Source organism: Etheostoma cragini, chromosome 22 (genome assembly GCF_013103735.1).
Source record: "Etheostoma cragini isolate CJK2018 chromosome 22, CSU_Ecrag_1.0, whole genome shotgun sequence".
Taxonomy (NCBI): domain Eukaryota; kingdom Metazoa; phylum Chordata; class Actinopteri; order Perciformes; family Percidae; genus Etheostoma; species Etheostoma cragini.
The window spans coordinates 9,075,964-9,096,004 of NC_048428.1; the positions used below are offsets into that span (position 1 = coordinate 9,075,964).

General features: G+C 41.8%; 1 protein-coding gene across 1 annotated transcript in view; it reads right to left on the bottom strand.

Annotated features, from left to right (window-relative positions):
* Positions 1–20,041, bottom strand: part of ofcc1 (orofacial cleft 1 candidate 1) — a 75,764-nt gene that overhangs the window by 1,131 nt on the left and 54,592 nt on the right. The window contains exon 21 of the mRNA XM_034862786.1: positions 4,481–4,678. Coding sequence (XP_034718677.1) covers positions 4,481–4,678 — 198 coding nt within the window. The remainder of the gene's footprint in view (positions 1–4,480; positions 4,679–20,041) is intronic.

A 20,041-nucleotide genomic window follows, 5' to 3' on the forward strand; every position in this document is an offset into this window, starting at 1 on the left:
CACACACACACACACACACACACACACACACACACACACACACACACACACACACACACACACACATACACACACAGGCAGGAAAAGACAGCACACACACACATAGGCAGGAAAAGACAGCACACAAACACACACACACATACACAGCATACACAGCACAATCACTTCCTGTATAAATCGTATTCAGAGTTTCTGAGGGCTGCCAATGACCTCACAGCAAATGAAGCGTGGGTCCTCAGCTCCGCAGCGGCAATCAAACGTGCGGCGGAGTAATTACAAAAGAGGGGTTGGAGGGAGAATTGATGCGGTTTGTCAATTAATGTTGCTGCAAGGTGTTTTTTTTCCAAAGGTTAACTTCTTCATATTCTGTGAATGCTAAATTAGGTCAATATTGGTCCGGCAAAGTAGACGGATGGTGGTCTGACTCATGCAAAGCCAAGACAAAGAGTCCCTGTTAATAAGAGATTTGATGTCACATCCAGATGATGAGGTGTCCGTTATGGAAGCACCATCCTCTGCACTCTGCCTTCGATTCCTTCCATTCTCTGATCATCATCAGCTGTCATTATCATCATCGTATTCATCAGCTTTGTCACTGTTATTAGAAAAATCCACAAACTATAAGGGGATATCCTCTCCCAATTATCCACACCATGCATAATAAAACACACTCTTCCTGCTGAGGTTAAGATAATTAAATGTGATACAGTTACAGCCCTACTATGTGAATAAACTGCATTCCTTTTGTTTCTACAAATGGTTAAGCAACCCCCCCCCCACCCCTCAAAAAAAAGGGACAAAAAGAAAGCAGAGCTGAAATTGCAGAGAAAAGTGTTTTTATTTATGCAAGTCGCTGGAGATGCTCATCATCAGCGTTTTTTCCGAGCCATAAATAATTTGCGGAGAGAGGTAATATTCAAGCTGGCAGAGCCTTAGTTGTGCATCTTTAATGGAAGTTTTACAGAAGCTGAGCCAGTTCTTGCATATGCTGCTGCCTCCCATATGGAGGAAAGGAGACAAAAGGGGCACAGTTGGCTTGTCCTATCTTTTTATAAGTCCAACGACACTTAAATGCTAGCCCCAGAGAAAAAAACGACACAGAGGGACATAAACCCACCGTGGTTTTAGGAGGGAAGATAATGACTTTGCCTGCATTAATTTCTTCATCAGCCATCTTGTTTCCTCAGACAGAGTGGTTATGAGGCCTTCTCTGAAGGTCCTAGGTTGCATTGAGGCACTTCCCTGCATAATTTCGGCCCTAACAGTTGTTGTTAGCAGTGCATTTTCGGGTTGGCAGCTGGGGAACATCTGTTTATGGGCAATGAGTGTTTAAAAAAGCTACACCTAACTTTACCTTTAATGTCTTTTATTGGAGCACACTGATGGGAACGTGGCTTTAACTTTTTTTGCATTGTTGTGATTCAGCGAGAAGATATCTTCAACATGGTCAATATTACAAACACCTGCCTTAGGCAAAACGCTAAATGAGAGCATATGATGGATCATTAATATTAACTTTCTTTAAAAAGAATTCAATATACAAGTCAATAAAGACTTCATTATTGTTACTGCACATCCACAACTCAGAATGGACTCCTTCCATTACATTTTTACTTCTTGCTAACAATGCAACAAAAATAAACTTTAAGTCAACATCGCTGGTTCAATAATGGCTGAATAAACAACAGAAATATTAGTTTTGCATGACTCTTGCTCAGTTTCAAACAGGACACACCTCGCTGTTCTTTTTCGTTCAAACAGAGTCTAACAGTGTCTATAGCTCTGGGCACTTCTTCCAGGATTTGCTTTTTAAGGTGTTCGTTTAGACACATTGTGGATGTAAATTGGTGGGTATTATGCAAAGGAGCTGGTCCCTGGAGCTGTGGTCATGTTAGTCTAAGGGAGGAGCAAATCCTTCAGGGCACTGGTGTCCAGGACACTGCTTGAGAACACAGTGCTCTTTAAAGAAAATGAGCCATCCGTCAATATTTCCTCAGTAAATCGAAACAGACTTCTTAAGTAGGATTAGTCTTTTAACTAACTGGGACAGAGATGGAGTCACGTTATGACACAGTCAAATGACACTTTTTTTTGTCACTGTCATCTCCTATTTCATGTCCTTTACACTGCATAGTAAGATTTCAAAACAGAGTAAGAAAAAACAACAAATATATTGTAGATACTACTAATAATGATGTACAAATACTATACTTTTTGCGTCTATGTTCTAAATTGAAATGTTAAAATTAAAGGAAGAAAGCTTTGATATGTTGTAATAAAGTCTGTGTGGAAATGTCAGCATATTTGGCTTAGAGTAAAACAAATTGCACTTATTTATTGCTCAAACAGGATTCATGCTACATAATACTTAGTCTAGTAACATTACAGTGAAACCACATCACCATAAAACATGCTATTATTTGGATAAGTAAATAAAGTAATATGCCTATAAAGGAAACCCCATAAAATTGCTTTAAAATGTCATAAATCTAAGAACATAAGGAGACTTCTCTGCATTACGATGGTCACTTCATCTCATTGTAGAGTTGGTTCTATATATTTTTTTCATCTATTTAATTTTTGTCAAAGTGCCTGCATGGCTGTTATTTTCCTCTCAGGAGCTGTCACCTTACATCTGAAGGCCAGTTTATACACAGCACCCTGTCGCAGTGTGTGTATCGCTGCCAGAATTATATAAAGCACTAATAAAATCAGCTCAAGTGTTCTTCTGAGTGCTGGGGATGCCCTTTGGTGATTCCAGGATCGTGCTCTATACATAAAACCAGTCTATATATTCAGGGGAGGATTAGTTTTGAATATGTAAAGAGGGGGTCCGCGCTGCGAGGCGAAGAGGAATGGCATAGTGCTCTCTCGGCGATGCTGAGCATCGGTGTTATCGCTCCTCACTACCAGCGGGTGAAAGAGGATGCCATCGGCATCTCTTGCTACTGGAGGTCCCTGCCTGTTAAGTTGCGAGGAACAGACAGCAACACCCAACGGACACAGTGTGTGTGTGTGTGAGAAAAGAGAAAAGCAACAGAAAGATGGAGAATGTGTATGTGTTTTCCAAGGACAATAACACCTTTCTTTCACTTAAGGTGGCCTCTGTGAAACTCCCTTTGAGTCAGCACATCAGAAAAGGAATTTATTATTTTGCTATACATATACATAAGAATTTCCACAGATTTGTGTGTGTTTGTCTGTGTCAATGAGTGTGTGCTGTTTGGCTATGAACAATCCGCCCAGATGTCTCACTCATCTGCTATGCACAGGTCTAGAGGCTACATGCACATACACACCCAGACACCAGTAATAAATATACCATGCTGTGTGTTTACTCACATAAGCTCACCATCACTCAAATTATGACGGAGAACCATTAGAACGCAAAAGAGCCTCAGAGCTAATTGTTAGCGCATATAACCCCCCCCCCCCCCCCCCCCCCCCCCCCCCCCCCCCCCCCCCCCCCTTCCTCACTCCTCTGACATTCAAACTTCAAAATATTAATTTTGCCGGGATGATCCAGTTTGCTCTTGGGCGACTGACAGAATGATTGAGGAAAGGAAGGAGTGACTTCGTGCTACTTGCAGCAGGAGTCAAGAAGCACTACTTTTAATTAGGCAACAATCTGCTCCTGACCCGCCTGTCTCACAGGTGCTTGAAGGACAAGGACCTAAATGTAAGATGCAATAATTACAATGCACAGTGAGGCACCATTCTGTGCTTTTTCTGTCTTTTTTTTTGCTGTCAAACATAACACTTCATTTCATATCACAGTGTTAAACAGGAAGAGGCACTGGCATTTTTATTAAACCATAGAGATTGAAAATGGTTGTTACAAGCAGACGAGACACAGAAGAAGGTGAGTTGTGTTGACTTAGTTGTAATAAGTAAAAGTTACATTCACATTGTGAACTAAGTCTTGATTTGATTCTCAGGGCAAACCCAGTAATTTTCTATGTGAAAAGAAGAACTAATTTCAATTTCTGGTTTTACCTGAGGTAAAAATAAAAATCTGTCACGGTTATTCACCCTTTCAGACCACAGAGCTGTACTGTTGTCTTTTTATTGTTCTGAAAGAAGAATAAGGAACCAGTTTATCCATCCATTTCTTAATTTTTCTTAATCTTAGGATGCAAATATTAGCAAGAGAACGACCGTAGAAAAGCATAATATTTGAAGATTAAGATGATTGTCTATACAGATACATTAGAAATAAAAACCTTTATTATTAAAACAGCAGATTTAGAGGATTGCACTGCGTCTGCGTAGTTATATGCTCTCCGTGTGTTTATGGTCAGATCATTCATTACACTGTATTCTAAAAGTAAACTTTTTAAACTCCAGAAAACCATAGCATTCAATCCCACTGGAAATTTAAGGTAGTCATGACTTTATAATGTCTAACAAAACTTGAAACTAAATTTGTAAATTTAAGTATATCGTGAAAATGTTTTTGGAAACATTATTGATAGCTCACCTCAACGATAGCCCCATCTGGTTGTCGGAGGAAGTGCCTGTATCTTTGTTTCTGCCCACTCAGGTACAGGGTGTGGACTGCCACATTGGTGCTGGTCTCACCCACTGGTAAGGGTGCCCCCTCCCTTGGGGGGTCACTAGGGGCTGCAGGGTCTGCCAAGAACTCTTCGATCGTCCAGATATAGTCGTGAACTGCAACCTAGTCCAGCAGAAACACAAACAGAGAGATGGTGGTATGTTGTAAGAAGTGACTGTAACGTCTTCCTTGTTGGTTTATTCAAAGGCTTGTGAAAAACTCTGATAACCACGGCTTCAAGGTGGGCTGCCAAATAACATCATTGGGAAATCAAAGATTAAAAAGAGAGATTATCACACTATTAAAAAAACAAGGGATGTGTTTTAAAAAAGGTTCTTGCGCCCAAAGACAAAGAGGTTTCCATCAAACCTGGGACACATTTGAAGCTACAGTGTGTAGTTTCTGTCGTCCCCATGCCGAATTCTAAAGTAGAATAGTAGAAGTAGAAGTAATGACAACAACTCTGTCCACCTAGTATTGCATTGCCAGACCCTCCTCCACAGCACTGCAGAGGAAGCTCTGGCTTGTCCACACAGCATGCTGGGATGTAAGAAAAACATGCCCTTTCTTTAAACCAATCACAATTGTCTTGGGCGGTGCTACACACCACACACAGCAACGGTGCACAACAGCCTCGGGAAGAATTTTGTTTAGGTGGAAAATGTGTACCCTCCAAAGTTGTTTTGGTCGTGCAACAGAAAACGTAGACCGGACAGATTGTCTAGCTAGCTGTCTGGATTTACCCTGCAGAGATCTGAGGAGCAGTTAACCATAGTCCTCATAAAATCTACCAGAGTTTAATATGCCCCAAAAAAAAAAAGCGGAAGGTAACAGACATACAGCTGAAATAAAAGACATCCGGTTGAATTTCCCGCGGCACCTGAACAATCCCGGAAGTGGAAAGTCATAGACATGGACTACTGTCCCCATGACGCAAGCATTCGGTGGTGACGCAACACACTTCCCCTCCCCCACCAGTTGTTGTTCTTTCTCAGTAGTGACGCAAATCACATCACTGGAGCTTCTGCAGGCCAAAGTCACCGGACAGCACCATATTGTACACATAGCAATACTAAGAAATACAGAAAGAGAGAGAGAGCTGCTACGCTTAATTGGCTTTGTATCAACTCATTTGGCAATGGCTTCAATGTAACGGATGTTCGTTATCATAAAGAGGTTGGGCACTTTAGGTTAGAATTAAAAAAATACTCCTCAGCCTTTGCTACAGTGTATGTTGAGTGCGTGTGACAATATACAGTAGGCACATGTGGGAAACATCCTACACAAAAATAGATATACCTTTATTTTCATTGAGACAACCCAAAATCAAAAACCTGTATGCAGCATATTAAAATCAGCCTGCTCCTTACTTTGTAAACTGCTGAGATGCTCCTTTTAATTACATCCCACTGCAGCCACCAGATAAGCACCACTGCCGTGCAGTACATCAGCACGCTAAAACCTAGCAGTGCATGAGTCCTATGGGGCCTGATCTGTGGCAGCTAAAGAGACAGGTTGTGTTTGTGATCATGCATACATATGTATAATCCTGGTGGCACGCTTGTTTGTGACTCTTTGTGTGTGTGTGTGTGTGTGTGTGTGTTGTGAATTGGGGGCTTACACACCTGTAATGTGCTGCCCTTCTGTATTAGGGTGAGGCACGGGGAGCCAGCGGAGCGTGTAACATGTTATATAGGTCATGTAACTCGAAGTCATCCATGTGTTAAGATCATGGAAGCTCTCCCTCTCTGATAGTGTCTGCTGGTGAAGGCCTGAATGCGTGCTGATCACATTCATTACAGTAGAATAAGTAGTATAAATCATATTAACTAAAAGGCAACTTAGCACATCCCTACGCAACTCACTTAATGAAATGAAAATATAAAAAACTTTTTTGTCCGACATGAATCCAAAATTCAGGAAAGTATAGGCCCCATTCTCCTTTTCAAAGATGCCATAATTAGTCCCAAGGGCTCATGTATGTACACAATCACAATTCTATCTAAATATAATCTTTATTTAGAACTTAAATTTTAACCTTCAATGATGAAAGTACACACACGTGAAAGCACCTGTGAAACCGTGCCCAGTGGTTTCAATAGAGTGAGTGCATGGTTTCATGCCTATGTGAATATCTTAGAGACTTTTAAGTGTGTGGATGTGTGTCTTTGTATGTGTACATGCATGTACTGTAGGAAACCATCTAGGCCATCATGCTACTTTAACTCCCTCACCACAGACCTCATGCGTACACACACACCTAAGCCACGAACACACGCAGATAGTGTGGCGTAGGACATTTTCCAAGTGGTTTCTAAAACTCAAGGTGACCCTCTAATTGGCTATGTAATTACGATTTGTCTAAAAATACAGAAAAAGGAAAATGGCAAACTTCAGCAGGCCATGAGTAGCAGGGTCAAGCTGAAGGAGAGGTTTAATTTGGTGGTGTATCGCTGTCAACCCTACACTTATAAACGGTTAGCAAAACACAACTCTAGTCACTCCACCGAAAAAACAGTGGAAGCCATTACCACACTTGTAATTAGAGACATTGCGTGAACTGCAAACCAGACAGCCTTCTAAGTAGAAAGGACCTCATTCTCAAAATGTCAAAAAGTCATGAGTGCAGAGAGAAAGAACAGATTCAAAGAAGGTGTGTGTGTGTCTGTGTGTGCGTGTGTATATGTCAGGGGGAGGTGGGGACGCGGGGATGCATCTCTTCAATGCTAATTAAGACGCTCATTAGTGAAATCGCCTCAACTGTGCCTTGCCTCTAGCTTGGCCTCGGCCCACACTGGGGGAAACTGATTACCTAAATTCCTTAGGTAATCAGCACCTCTGCTAGGCAGCAATCAGTCTGTTTGGATAGTGAGTGTATGTTGTTTTGCTGCTTTTTCATGTTTTTCATTTTGAGGAAACACAAGTTGGAATAAGCAGATAATCCTAGATCTCTTCCTCTATGGTGGTTTTCAGCTTCTTTGTGATACAGTAAGAAATCACAAAGGTTTAAAGTCATGAATGTGGACAGAACTGAGCAAGTATTGTTTCCCGCTGTGCTGGTCACAGGAAGTGTGCCTGTGACCCAAGTCTGGGATTTCATGAACCAAGCTGTACAGTGGCGATAGAAACACCATGGATTCAGCCTCTGTACTCTCAGTCACTTCGGTTAAACACACCTGCTTAAATCCCCCTGTTTGTTGTGCATGTGTATGTATTTTGGCTTGCATGAAAATAGATGTTTTTGATGTTAGCCATGCCACCGTGCTACGCTGATTACCACGTGAAATCCAGTTGACAAGACTAGACAAAAGCTTGAAAAGGTGTTTGTGTGTTCAGTTTGGGTGATGCCATTTCATGCAATGCACCATGGCTCTCAGGATGCATCATTGCTGAGACAAAAAAGGAAAGAGCATTAGAGGGCCTGTCTGCGCTACACTACTCTGTTCTGGTCTGTTGTGCTGCGTTATGGTGCTAGCCTGGCTTCTAGCCCTAGCTTGAGTGCTCTCTCCACTCCACCATTGTTCCATTTGATAGCACTAAGTGACTGATTTAGGTTCAATGCCTGCATGGAGCAGACAGGCCAGCTGTGGGTTAAGCAGATAGCATTCAAGTGAGCTAACCCAATTCAAAACCAATCAAGCCGAGATTTATTGTTGGGGTCTGTATTTAGAAATCTGATAGAGTCTGCATCAGTCCCTTGACTTGCATCAGGAGAGACGGGCCTTATTTCTTTTAGCGGAGGGCTATAAACGGCAAACCATGTTTTCCAGCAGGGACATAAATTTTAGGATTTGTAGACATTACAGTAAATGCACATAGAGAATAGGGAGGGAGGGATTGGGGTACAGGAAGTGGGGATGGCACAGCTGCAGACATGGCTCCATGGTTCACAAATATAGTCTGTCTGCCTTCTAGGAGAAGATACGATTTCACACCAATCAAATCATACCATACCTCATATGAATGCATGATAAAAGCAATCAGTACTTAAATACAGGCGCCTGTGGAAAGCTTTTCTTTTTAAAAATGCACGGTGACTTGTTATAAAATTCGACTGACCTGTCAATCATGTTTATTCAAGTGTGTTTCAAACATAAAGTCTGTCAAGAGATGGATTTGGAAGGCCTTCACGGTTATGTTAGTCTGAGGCCAAGAAATAGGCATCAATGCATTGCATTCTAAAAAGGATTTTCTTTTGTGTTATGTATTAAAAAAACTGACCCATATTCACACCTAATTTAAGATTTAAACTTGCAACTAACAGCTAAAATGAGGGCAGACAGTTTCTGGGAATACAATAGTATTTTTCCACTTGGTGACAGACTGGTCTACTAATAGCTACGTCTGGGGTAGGTATAGTGTGTTTTATATACTTGTCCTTGACTGTCACAAATATTAATGTCTGACATTTTCCTCCATTTTGTGACGTGTCGGACATAAACACAGTGTCTGGCGTAGACCATTACTGAAAAAAAAGGAAATTTCTGCTGTCCAGCATGTCCCTGTTGACAACAAAAACAGATACCATATTCGACCCCATGACCCCAATGCAGAAAACTTGGTTATTCTCAACTGATAATCAAAACCCCGTGCTAAAATGGGAACCAATCACATGCCTAGAGAACAAACTCAAAGTCAACTCATGTGTGCCTTTATCCACCATTTTGAAAACAGTACCAGAAGGGGGGATGTACTGCAGGGCCTCAGAGTGAGTTATCCATAGGCATTACATATTAACCTTGTATTAAGAGTGTGAGTATACATGTGTGCTTAAATGCATTTGTGTATGATGTCTGAGTACATGTGTATATGTGTGTGTGTGTGTGACTGAACTGAAGGGACAAGAGAAGGCAAAGTCTCCATGGCCAGGCAGACTGAGCCGGGCTGGCGACTGTCCAGGACAGGAGCCTAAGGCGTGGCACGAACAGGCCTGTCAGTGCCCCTGATCTTTTAATGATTGATCCAAACTAGATAGCCATCATTACCATTTGTGCACTCTCTCTTCCCCAGGTCTCCCTTCCTCTGTCTAATTTTACCTTCCATTTGCATGTTCCCATGAACTAATTAAATATTTCATCTCTCTCTTTCTCTCTCTATATCTAGCTCTCTCTCTCTCTCTCTCTCTCTCTCTCTCTCTCTCGCTTTCTCTCTCTCTCTCTCTCTTTCTCTCCTTCTCCGTGTCCACTGGTATGAAAAATAATGCAGCACATTTTTGGCACATTATTATGTATGAAATGTGAGGGCATAATGGATTCCAGTTGGTTGAAGTTCTCCAGACCATGTCTGTAATGAGCACAGCAGAAGCAGACTTGGTGCGCAGCCTGTGTGAATGCCATACCTTTTCTACCCTCTCTGTCTCTCTCGCTATGTCCCCTCTTAAAGACAAAAGCTGCTAACCTTCCCTCCGTCTAGCCTCGACACACTACTTTTAGTCTCCTACCTTTCACTCAATTCATTCATGGGAGTTTTCTCCTGCCACTGCCATGATCAGTTTGGTGTGTAGTTCTGTCCCACTTGGCTTTAATTTACAATGGGAAAATAATTAGAATCTCACTTTTGCGAAGAGTGGAGTGAAAATGTAAACAATGCTTCCCTGCGGGCGGGTGCTTCATCACTTTGACAGGTGCATTTGAATTTGCCTGGGTGGCGGACAGGCTTGGTTATTTATGTGTCAGTCCCACATGGAAGCCCTGGCTGTGGCTAGGACTACGGTTGGGACTGAGACCATAGGGAGGAGATGGGAGATCTGTTGAGTGGGGGATAAAGGTTTAGATTTGGGAGAAAAGTAAGGATGGTTCTGGTTCTGGACCTGGTACTTGGAATGGGGCTGGTTCTGGCACTAAGCACAGGGAACTGGGCTGGATGTGGAGCTTGTGCTCTGGCTGAGTAAAGTATTACAGTTGGGCAGAGGGCTGAGAATGGCGAGACTACTGATACCTGAAGGAGGCTAGGTTTAGAACAAAGGGGTAAAGTAAGGCTAAGTTTGGGCATGGGGATGCAGATGGTGTTGAGTTTGTGCTATCTTTGGAAATAAATTGTGAAAATTGTGTATGGACTGGCCTTTATCAGCTGGTCCCAGATGATATAATAACTCTCATAATAATTATGTTTTATAAGGTGCCAAGTCACCTAGTTATTAGCCAATCTTTTCACATTTTTATGTTGTTGCCATAGATTAACCAAATCTGAGTCACAAAAGTGACTTTTGAATATCCCATTGGACCCCAGCAGCATATTGCTCACACAAATCTGTCTTGCAGGAGACAGACAATCAACTCGAGATATTGCAATGGATGAGGCCTAATCGTGTCCATGATATATTTCATTAATGAATGGCTGAAGAAGGAAAAAGGATCATTCTTTTGTATCAAGTAAATATATAACAAATATAAATGTATGTATGTATGTATGTATGTATGTATGTATGTATGTATGTATGTATGTATGTATGTATGTATGTATGTATGCATGCATGTATGTCAATAGAAACTTGCTTAGGGATGCTGGAATTTTTAACCAAATATGCTATTGACAAGATAGAAATTGCTCATTTGCTAATATTCGCTAATACTCACTTTACTAACCACTGTATGGACGCTACTATATCTTAAACTGGCGTTACCATTTGACACAGATTGTTCCGTACATATGTGCCATACAAGACAAAAGGCAGTCGTAACGGTCAAAACAAGAAAATGCAGCAGGCACACTAGCACAGATAGAGCATCAATGATTATTGCCAAGTGAGAAAGAGGTAGACATGGTTGCTTCTTTTGTCCACAGATTCTCATCCACACGCAGGACAAACACACACACACGCTCATCTACATGCTAACACACACACACACACACACACACACACACACACACACACACACACACACACACACACACACACACATACATCCATGCTCAAAAACAGACAAAGCCTCACACAGTGCAAGGCAACGCATGCGTGCATCTCCAGTGCCTGTGGGCACTTGGGGCTAGGCGGCAGGGAGTGGGGGGAGGGAGGGATGGGAGGGTTGTAGGGAGATGGAGAGGAGGGGAAGAGGAGTGTGTGCTGTACAGAGGCTCTCTAAGCAATAGAGGGTCAATCCCTCCATCCAAACCTCATCCCTACCACCACCACCACCACCACCACTCTGTCTGTCAGAGCTGGCCTGTTTCCTGAGCGCTGGGTTCATACCATACACACAGGCTGTACGTACGCACACAAACACAAGTGCCAACACAGGCTCATGGACACACACACGCATACACACACACACACACACACACACACACATACACACACACAAACACACACACACCCCAATTTAAAAATAACAGGCATATATAGTACAGATGCACAAGCTTTGTAAGTCAAGGGTCACATTGCACAAATGCCCATGCTCCTTTACAGAGATATTAATGCATGCACACATACCCAGAGATACATAAGCGCCCACTGGCTTCATGCAACACACACAAGGTCAAGACAGGCTACAGCACATTGCACATGGCTTGGAACAGACTGAACCACACAGCATAAAAGACCATCGACATACATGCATGGATAAGCCAAGCAACGTCAGCCATTAGAATGGAAATAGATATGCTATTATTGTAAATTTGGCCAATATGTGGACGGTTGGCAGATATAATTGGAGCAGCTTGAAAATGGCATGGATGCACACTGTCTGTGTTGGGCCTGATTTGGCTGAAGCAAAGGTCTGTGTCTGGTTAAACGCACCACTGGACAAGACAGGCCACCCAATCATATTTGCATGCAGGGACACACAAATATGCACACACGCATACACACACACAGTGTCACAAAGGCAAGTACGCTACAGTAGCTTTCATCCACCCTCCTCTCATTACTGAGACTATAAAGCAAAGATCACTGGCTGTAAATATTTCAATTTGAGTAATCATGGTTAAAGTGAAATGAGACTATCCATCCAAAAGCAGCAGAGACCAAATTGGTCTTCGAGAAAAGATAAACAAACAACAATGACTATATTTACAGTCAGAATAAACTAAACTTTAAAGAGATTATCCAGTGAGATAGTGTCTCTGAGTGCCTGAGATAATCCAGAAAATAAGATATGCATAATTCACTGTTACTAATCTCCTTTGCAGAAAATAAAGTCTACTCCCAGCCTACAGTAAACAACTCAGATGGCAGCCCATCTTTTCCTTCCACACCATGTCTGACTCACCCTGGGCCCTAAGGAGAACACTTTTCCAGGTTTGTTCTGGAGCACATTAAAGTTACCTTTATTTAACAAAGGAAAATATGTGTGCTCAGTGATAATATGTGAGGGTTATTAAACCATTTATCATAAAATGAATGACTCCACCTGCAAATGTAGAAATTTAAACCTGCAACACTGCTGTTGTAGCAGGGTAGCTGAGCTGAAATGGTACTGCTAACAATGCTATCAATGACAACAGTGCCAAGAAAACAGCGTCAACATGGGGGGCGTGAGGAAATCAGAAGGTGGGAATTACGTTAGGTAAACCACCATACGAGCAGAGTGCCGAGCGGCTGTGAATAGCTGCAAACAAAGAAAAGAGAAGTTTGGATCGCAGCACACGCACTGTGACTTAGAAGGACGAAATGTATGAACTAGAAGTACATTTAAAGCCACAAGGTGGCAAAGTGAGCTAGTTCCCTTGGCTGTGTGACGGCATTGGGTATTTCAAGTGTAGTACTATGTCTGTATTCATTTATTTGTTGAATGAACAGTAGTATCTTTTTTCTACATATTCTTTTACACTTTTCACTTAATTTAGTCTTTCACCATAACAAATTGTAGAATAAAAGATAATTGTTACAAACATTTTGCACTAATTGAAGTAACTTAACTTACCTTAAATAAGCATTTTTCATTGTAACAAATGCAAATAAACAAACTTGTGTGATGCCTTAGTACATGGAGAAAAGGAGAGAAATGAATAAAAAAGGTGTACCAGCTTCCACTGCACACATAAGCCAGATGCAGGCACTGCAAAGTGAAAATTAAAAGGTTAAAATATTAGCAAGATGAAACAAAGGATTGGTATAAAGAATAAGTAAACCATGTGCATCCACACACCTTATAGCAGATACCTCTAATGAAACTCATTTGCAAAACATTCAATAGTATCCTGCAGCCAGCGACCAATCACACAAACCATACAAGTCCTACTATTTAGTTTTTTTAATACGTTACACCAAACTAATTCAGTTTTTGTAGACATGGCCCCTTCTGGTAATAGTTGAAAACATGTTTTTCGCTTAAGCTGTATGGGGCACGCATTTTAAGATGTTTGCTCAATATGCAACATTTTCAGGAGCCCAGGCTTGGTATTAAGATGCTGCAGACATATGTTAAAGTTGAGTATTGCCTTTGATATCCAAAATGTGACTTTGGTGTAGCTTAAACCTAATCAGGCCTTGGTGGCTGGAGGTGATAACTATCCAAGCCAATAACCCAAAATGAGAGCAGGGAAATCAGTGGTAAGGCATGCACACGCACACACACACACACACACACACACACACACACACACACACACACACACACACACACACACACACACACACACACACACACACACACACACTGTCTCTTTAAGGTTATAAGTGAAAGCGTTATGGAAAAAAAACTCCAAATGTCTATCTCTCTTCAGGATGTCATGTGGGGCTGTTAAGACGCGACACCTGTCACAATCACCAGACCTTCCTCATCCCCTCCGGGCCGTAGGAAGCGGCCAAGGTCAGACTCTTTAAAGGAGAGGAAGGGGGAAAGAAGTGACTAACGACGGACAGTCACAAGGAATCAGATCTGTCGAGGTCAAGCTTTAAATCCGCTGTGGAGTTCGAGGCTGTATATGCATCGTTGCATGTGTGTTTGCGTGAGCATTAAATACTGCCTCTGTGTGTACTCAACGTACTCTATGTCTGGTAGATGCCTTGTAACATTTCTTCAGCTGACATAAGTAACTTCCACAAAAATGACATCCTACATGTAGCATCAATCAATAAACCTTTAGGTTACATATCCATTCTATATCCACATACTTTTCGCAAAACCTATGAAATTAACATAAATCCTCTTCATTTATGTTCCGTGTGCGCAGATTCTAATCTAATGCTAAAATTGTTTCTCACTCTGCAGCAGTCCAATTTGTTGCCTTCTGTTTCACATTATGGGATGGCAAGGGAACAGGCCCGGACTCTTTAGGATGGAGGAGGAAGGAGGGGAGGAAGAGGATAAAGAAAAGCATCTCAACTCAAAACCTGACGTCAATTTAACCTCCTGCAGCTGGATGTGTTTTGACAGCTGACGGGCAAAGCTTCATATTATGAAGAAGTGGAAGGAAAAGTCTCTTCCTCACCGACGGGGTCACAAGGAGGAAGTGTACGAGACATTTTGAAGAACACAATGTTTGTGAAATAGCCTCCAAAAATCTAAATTCTTTTGTGTGACACAGAGGTCGACCATACTGCCGGCTGCAAACCAGAGAAACTTCCTCGTTTTGACTCGTTTTATTCTTTTTCACTCCCTCATTCCCTCCCTCTTTTCCCTCAGACAAAAACGCCTGCCCAGGCCCAGGCTTTGGTAGATAATGACATCCTCTCCCTGATTTAATTGTGAGGGACACATTAAGCAATGGGGCTGACACTCCCTGTAATTAAACTGTTCACACCGACGAGTTCATACTGGAACACATCTCCTTTCTCTCTTGATGTGCTGCTGGATCTGAGGGCCTGTTCTGAAATGCTGTGAGATGTTATAGCGGTGTGTTTGTGAGAATGGCGAGTGCATCACCTTGTGAAATGTGTGAGCTCCACCTGTGCTCACAGTACTAGAGTAACCTATTGGCCGGAGTAAAAAAGAGCTCTACCTTGAAGAAAATGAATGTGCAGGAATTGTGAGTGACTCGGTCCACTTAGCCATCCAAAGTGGTAAACGCTCCTACTGTTTCCATGCCGTCACATAGCATAGGTATGGCTATTGTGTCTGGCCCCTTTGTCCACAAAGCAGGTGCTAAACAGAGGTAAAAAAAGGGACATGTGGACATGTATCACAGAGACCAATGCAGACTGACAGAAAAAAGATTGCAAGAGACAAACTAATGGAGAACAGCTCAATGCCCATAGAGCGTAAGGTTAATCTTTGAGTAATCTGCGTCCTTATATACTATATGTTTATACATACATATATATAAATATATAAATGTGTGAATTGGGAAGGATGTGGGTGGGTACATGTGTTTGATGCTTATCTTTTTTCGTATCCCTTTTTTTTCACCACTGTGTACTGCTTTCACACATTACTGCCCAGCAAAGGCGGTGACCTTTTCAGGAACACAGGCATGTAGCCTTTGCAGTCATATCTCATATTGAGCTCCCTAATGCTCTGACTGGGGATGCTGCGCTTGCTGCTACGTCGCTCCTGTCCTTGCCTGCCTGCTTTGCTATCGCCCCGGGGCCATTGGGGCCCTCAGCACTGTCCACAAAAAAAAAAAAACACCCATCCACTGTAATTGAAGAAGCCACTCTAATGTGACATATGCATGCGGGCTAGCAGAAAGGTTTGCGTGCGCACAATCACACTTACAAATGTGCATGACGGCATACACACACATGCACAGAAGTACTGCATAAATGCACACCGTACAGATGTGGCTAAGCACATGACTGCACACACATGCACACGCACGCACTGACCACACTGCTCTTTCGTAGAGGTTATTGAGGGGTGATTCCGGTGATCCCACACACACACACACAGGCCAATAGTTGCCCTCTGACTCCAGACAACCCCTCCCCTGCAACTGAAGCACTCAGGTGCTCCTCTCCTCCCCTGGTGTTCCTGTGTTGCTGTTATGGGTTCCTGTTTAGGAACTGAGGGTTCTATTGTTGTGTGACAGCGGTTCCTGTGTATCCTGTCACGGCCTACTGCTCCCTCTGTCTGCCTTCCTCTCCAAAAGCTTCCTCTTTCTTTACTTGAGTTTAGATTTGCATCTCAGGTGGCCTCATACTCACTTTACTGTACTAATTGCACAGCAAGACTGATGAATAAAGAACCAGGTGAAGTGCTACGTTGCAATGTTGTCTTGTAAATAGAGTTTCAACTGACTTGCATCACTGCGGAGAATTCAGAGGCCATGCTGATTTAATGATGAACTCCTCATTTAAAGCCATACATATGCAGTTAAATTAAATAGGGTGTTTTTGTTGTTGTTTTACGAGTTTTTTTATGTTCTGTAAAATGTATTTACATCATTATCGTCATCATTGTTATTTCTTGAAAGGCATGCCAACATTTCTGAATAAACTTTTGCAAATAGACCATAGCTACAAATGTTCTATTTGTCGAAAGGTAATTGGTTGGAAAAAGGATGACCCTGGTGTCTCTGTGGTCAGCCTGTAACATCATGTCGCTGCTGGAGATTAAAATGGAGAACACATCTTAGATGATTAACAGCCAGCCTCCCCGACGCAGGTTATCATTACCACTCCAATCTGTGCTGTTTGACTCTCAACAGGTTTACCTCCCCACCAACCACGCTGCTGTTGCAAAGCACCTTGGGTGTTCCCAAACTTGCCCGCTGGAAACCCATTACCTAGACATACGGAGACAAACGGCACGGAGGAACGCAAATGTTGATGCAATCAGGCTGCGAAAACATCTCCGGGCCACCACGCACCCCCCCCACCATCTCTCTCTCCTCTATCCCTCCTTCCCGACTTCTTTTAATCTCTCCCTCTCTCCTTCAATTATCACAATGTCACCACCGACACCACCAGTGGGAAACTTTCCTTATAGTGAATTAGCAGGAAAAAAGAGCTTTTTGCAGCAGGGAAGCTGGTGTTCTACTATGTCATTGTCATAGCGGTGGCTCTGACAAAACAGTTTGCGTACCTGCTTAAGTATCTCAGAAATTAACACCTCCCTTCCAGGTACAGTAATCAACGGGGTGACGGGAGACAATTAATCAGGTCCATCTGCATCACTGCCTTTACATAATTAATGGGGCTCATTACTGAATCACTACGATGTGTGGAGCGTGCTAGCACACGTATTAGCTCAGAGCATGATAGCACTTAAAGCCCAAGGAAAGTGAAGACTTTTGTTGGTTGGATTTCTTCTCCTGACTAATGTGTAGTGTCGACTGCAGTTTTGCATTCACATCTGTCAACTTTTTATTTCTTAGGTTTTTTTTATCCTCCATGCTAAACTATCTTTTTTTTTAATTAATTGTTTGGGGGATTTTTTGCCTTGTTCATATAGTAGAAGAAGATAGATAAACAGCAGCAGAAGATGAACAGGATGGGGGGAATGAGAAGCAGCAGATGGCTGGGGGTCGGAATTGAACACTGGGCCCTGATTAGGAGTCAGCCTTACTACATGGGGCGGATGCAATACAAGAGGAGCCAGTTGCCAATCAACTTCTGCAGGTTTTTGGCCAACACTAGGTATCATGAATGCAAATACTTTATATTTTTACTTTGGTTTTATTTAAAGAACAGCTGCCAAGTGGCGACCCAAACAACCCCACGTGCCCATAATGTAGGATATCCTATCCAAACTAATTTTAGTTAAAGAAAGACAGGAAAAACAGCACATCAACTAGTAAAATATGTGTATCAGCTACACATGTAAGTGGGGAATTAAAAGTGTGACTTTAAAAAAAAAAAAAAATGCCATGATTAGTGGGTGGGCTAGTGCCCTCCTCTCTCAGCTGTTGTTTACAACACTTGAGGCTAATGATCTTTGATAGAAAGTCATTCTTTTTCCTTCCTTCCTGAGATCAAATTAAAGAGCACACAGGTACATCCTCGACTCATTCACCCTCTTTCCTTAGCCACTAAGCTCCACTGCTGACACCGTCACCTGGGAGTCATATTTAAACCTCGAAGCAACTCAAATGATCATATGGCATGGAGGAATCTATAATATAAAGTTAATTGGTGAGAAAGTAAAAATTAGATTATGTTTCATGACCGCCTTGTGAAAATTACAAGTTTGATAATAATAGGTCGTTTGCAGGTTGGTTATTGAATGTGGATTCTTCTTTTATTGTTTCAGGGCTGGAGGGAGATCCAGCGTCAGAGAGATTTTGCTGACTTCTAAGTTACAACACAGCACATCCGGAAAAAGAAGTTTTAATTTAATTGATTGTAATAATCTATCATTTAGTGTGACTTTACCCTTGCTTGTGTTCCTGCCTAGTGTAAACAGTAAAGTCATGATAATACACAGTGGAATTGAGAAACCTCTTATCGTCTACGCAAAATCATAAATGCCACAATTTTATAGCCTGTTTTCTTATGCATATCTGATGAGTATGTTTAATGTTTTTGAGTAACAATAATGAATTGCCTGCTTGTCCCACCTGCACTATTTGCCATTATAGTTGAAAGTGCAGGTTATGTAACCAGTGATGTCAGTTAAGGTACAAGAGGCACGGAAATATCAGGTATAAAGTGGCCAAGCAAAGCGCAAAACTGTGACAGATTTCTAACTTGTTTCTGCTTAACGTTTCCTGGCTGATGCACAGTCAAGCAACAAATTGCCTGTGATCCGATGCAGCTTAAACACCTCTATAGGTTGCTACAGAAGAAGTTTTAAAATGACTGCTGCATGTTACAACCTACCTTAAATACTCTATTAACCTTAAAAGACTTTCACTTCTCCAAATCATTTTTCATTTTCTGTTGCCCTGTCTAGCATCTGACATACAACTGGTATCAAATGAGGTTAAAAACAAACAAGAAGTATTTGCAGTTCCTTTCTGCCCCAGATCTGGTTTGTTTAAAATGTCATACTTTATTGTTTTAAGAGTATATTGTTCAATAATTGGCTCAATATCAGACTGCAGCTGTTCCTGTAGGTACCATGTTTTCCTTTTCCTCATCCCTCCTTTCTCTCACTCTGCTAATGAAGGCCTCGTGGCCCACTGTTATTAAAATTACGCCCTTGCCTCTGATATTAATTGGGTCCGTGATAAGGAATGCATCGGATTCATTATTTAATTGCAAGGGCACGTTTGGAATACAGTTTCTGAAATGTATTTTTAATGAAAAACACTACATCCTGACCTAATCATATCAACCTTATTCTATCTAATTAAGGATGCAAAAAATCATTAGAGTTGCAAAATATTAGCTTCAGCTCTGTCGGGCTGCTCCTTTGCTCGCCTTCATGAATATAGTTTTTTCCTGTCTGTGATAAATAGTTAATGAGGGAAAAATGACAAAAATTTGCATGTAGGCAAATTAGTCTAATAGGGGTATGTCTTTGCTGAGTTTGGAAAGTGACCCTTTTCACAGGAGAAATTGTTACAATAATTATGAAATAATGGCAAGGCCCATCTTATTTTGATGAAAAATGGCCCGCTTGAATAATGTAAAAATCATAAAATGCAATAACCCTAAATTTTCATCATGCCGGAGAATGTGTTAACGTGTTAGCATTTTATCAGTTTAATAACGGCAAATTA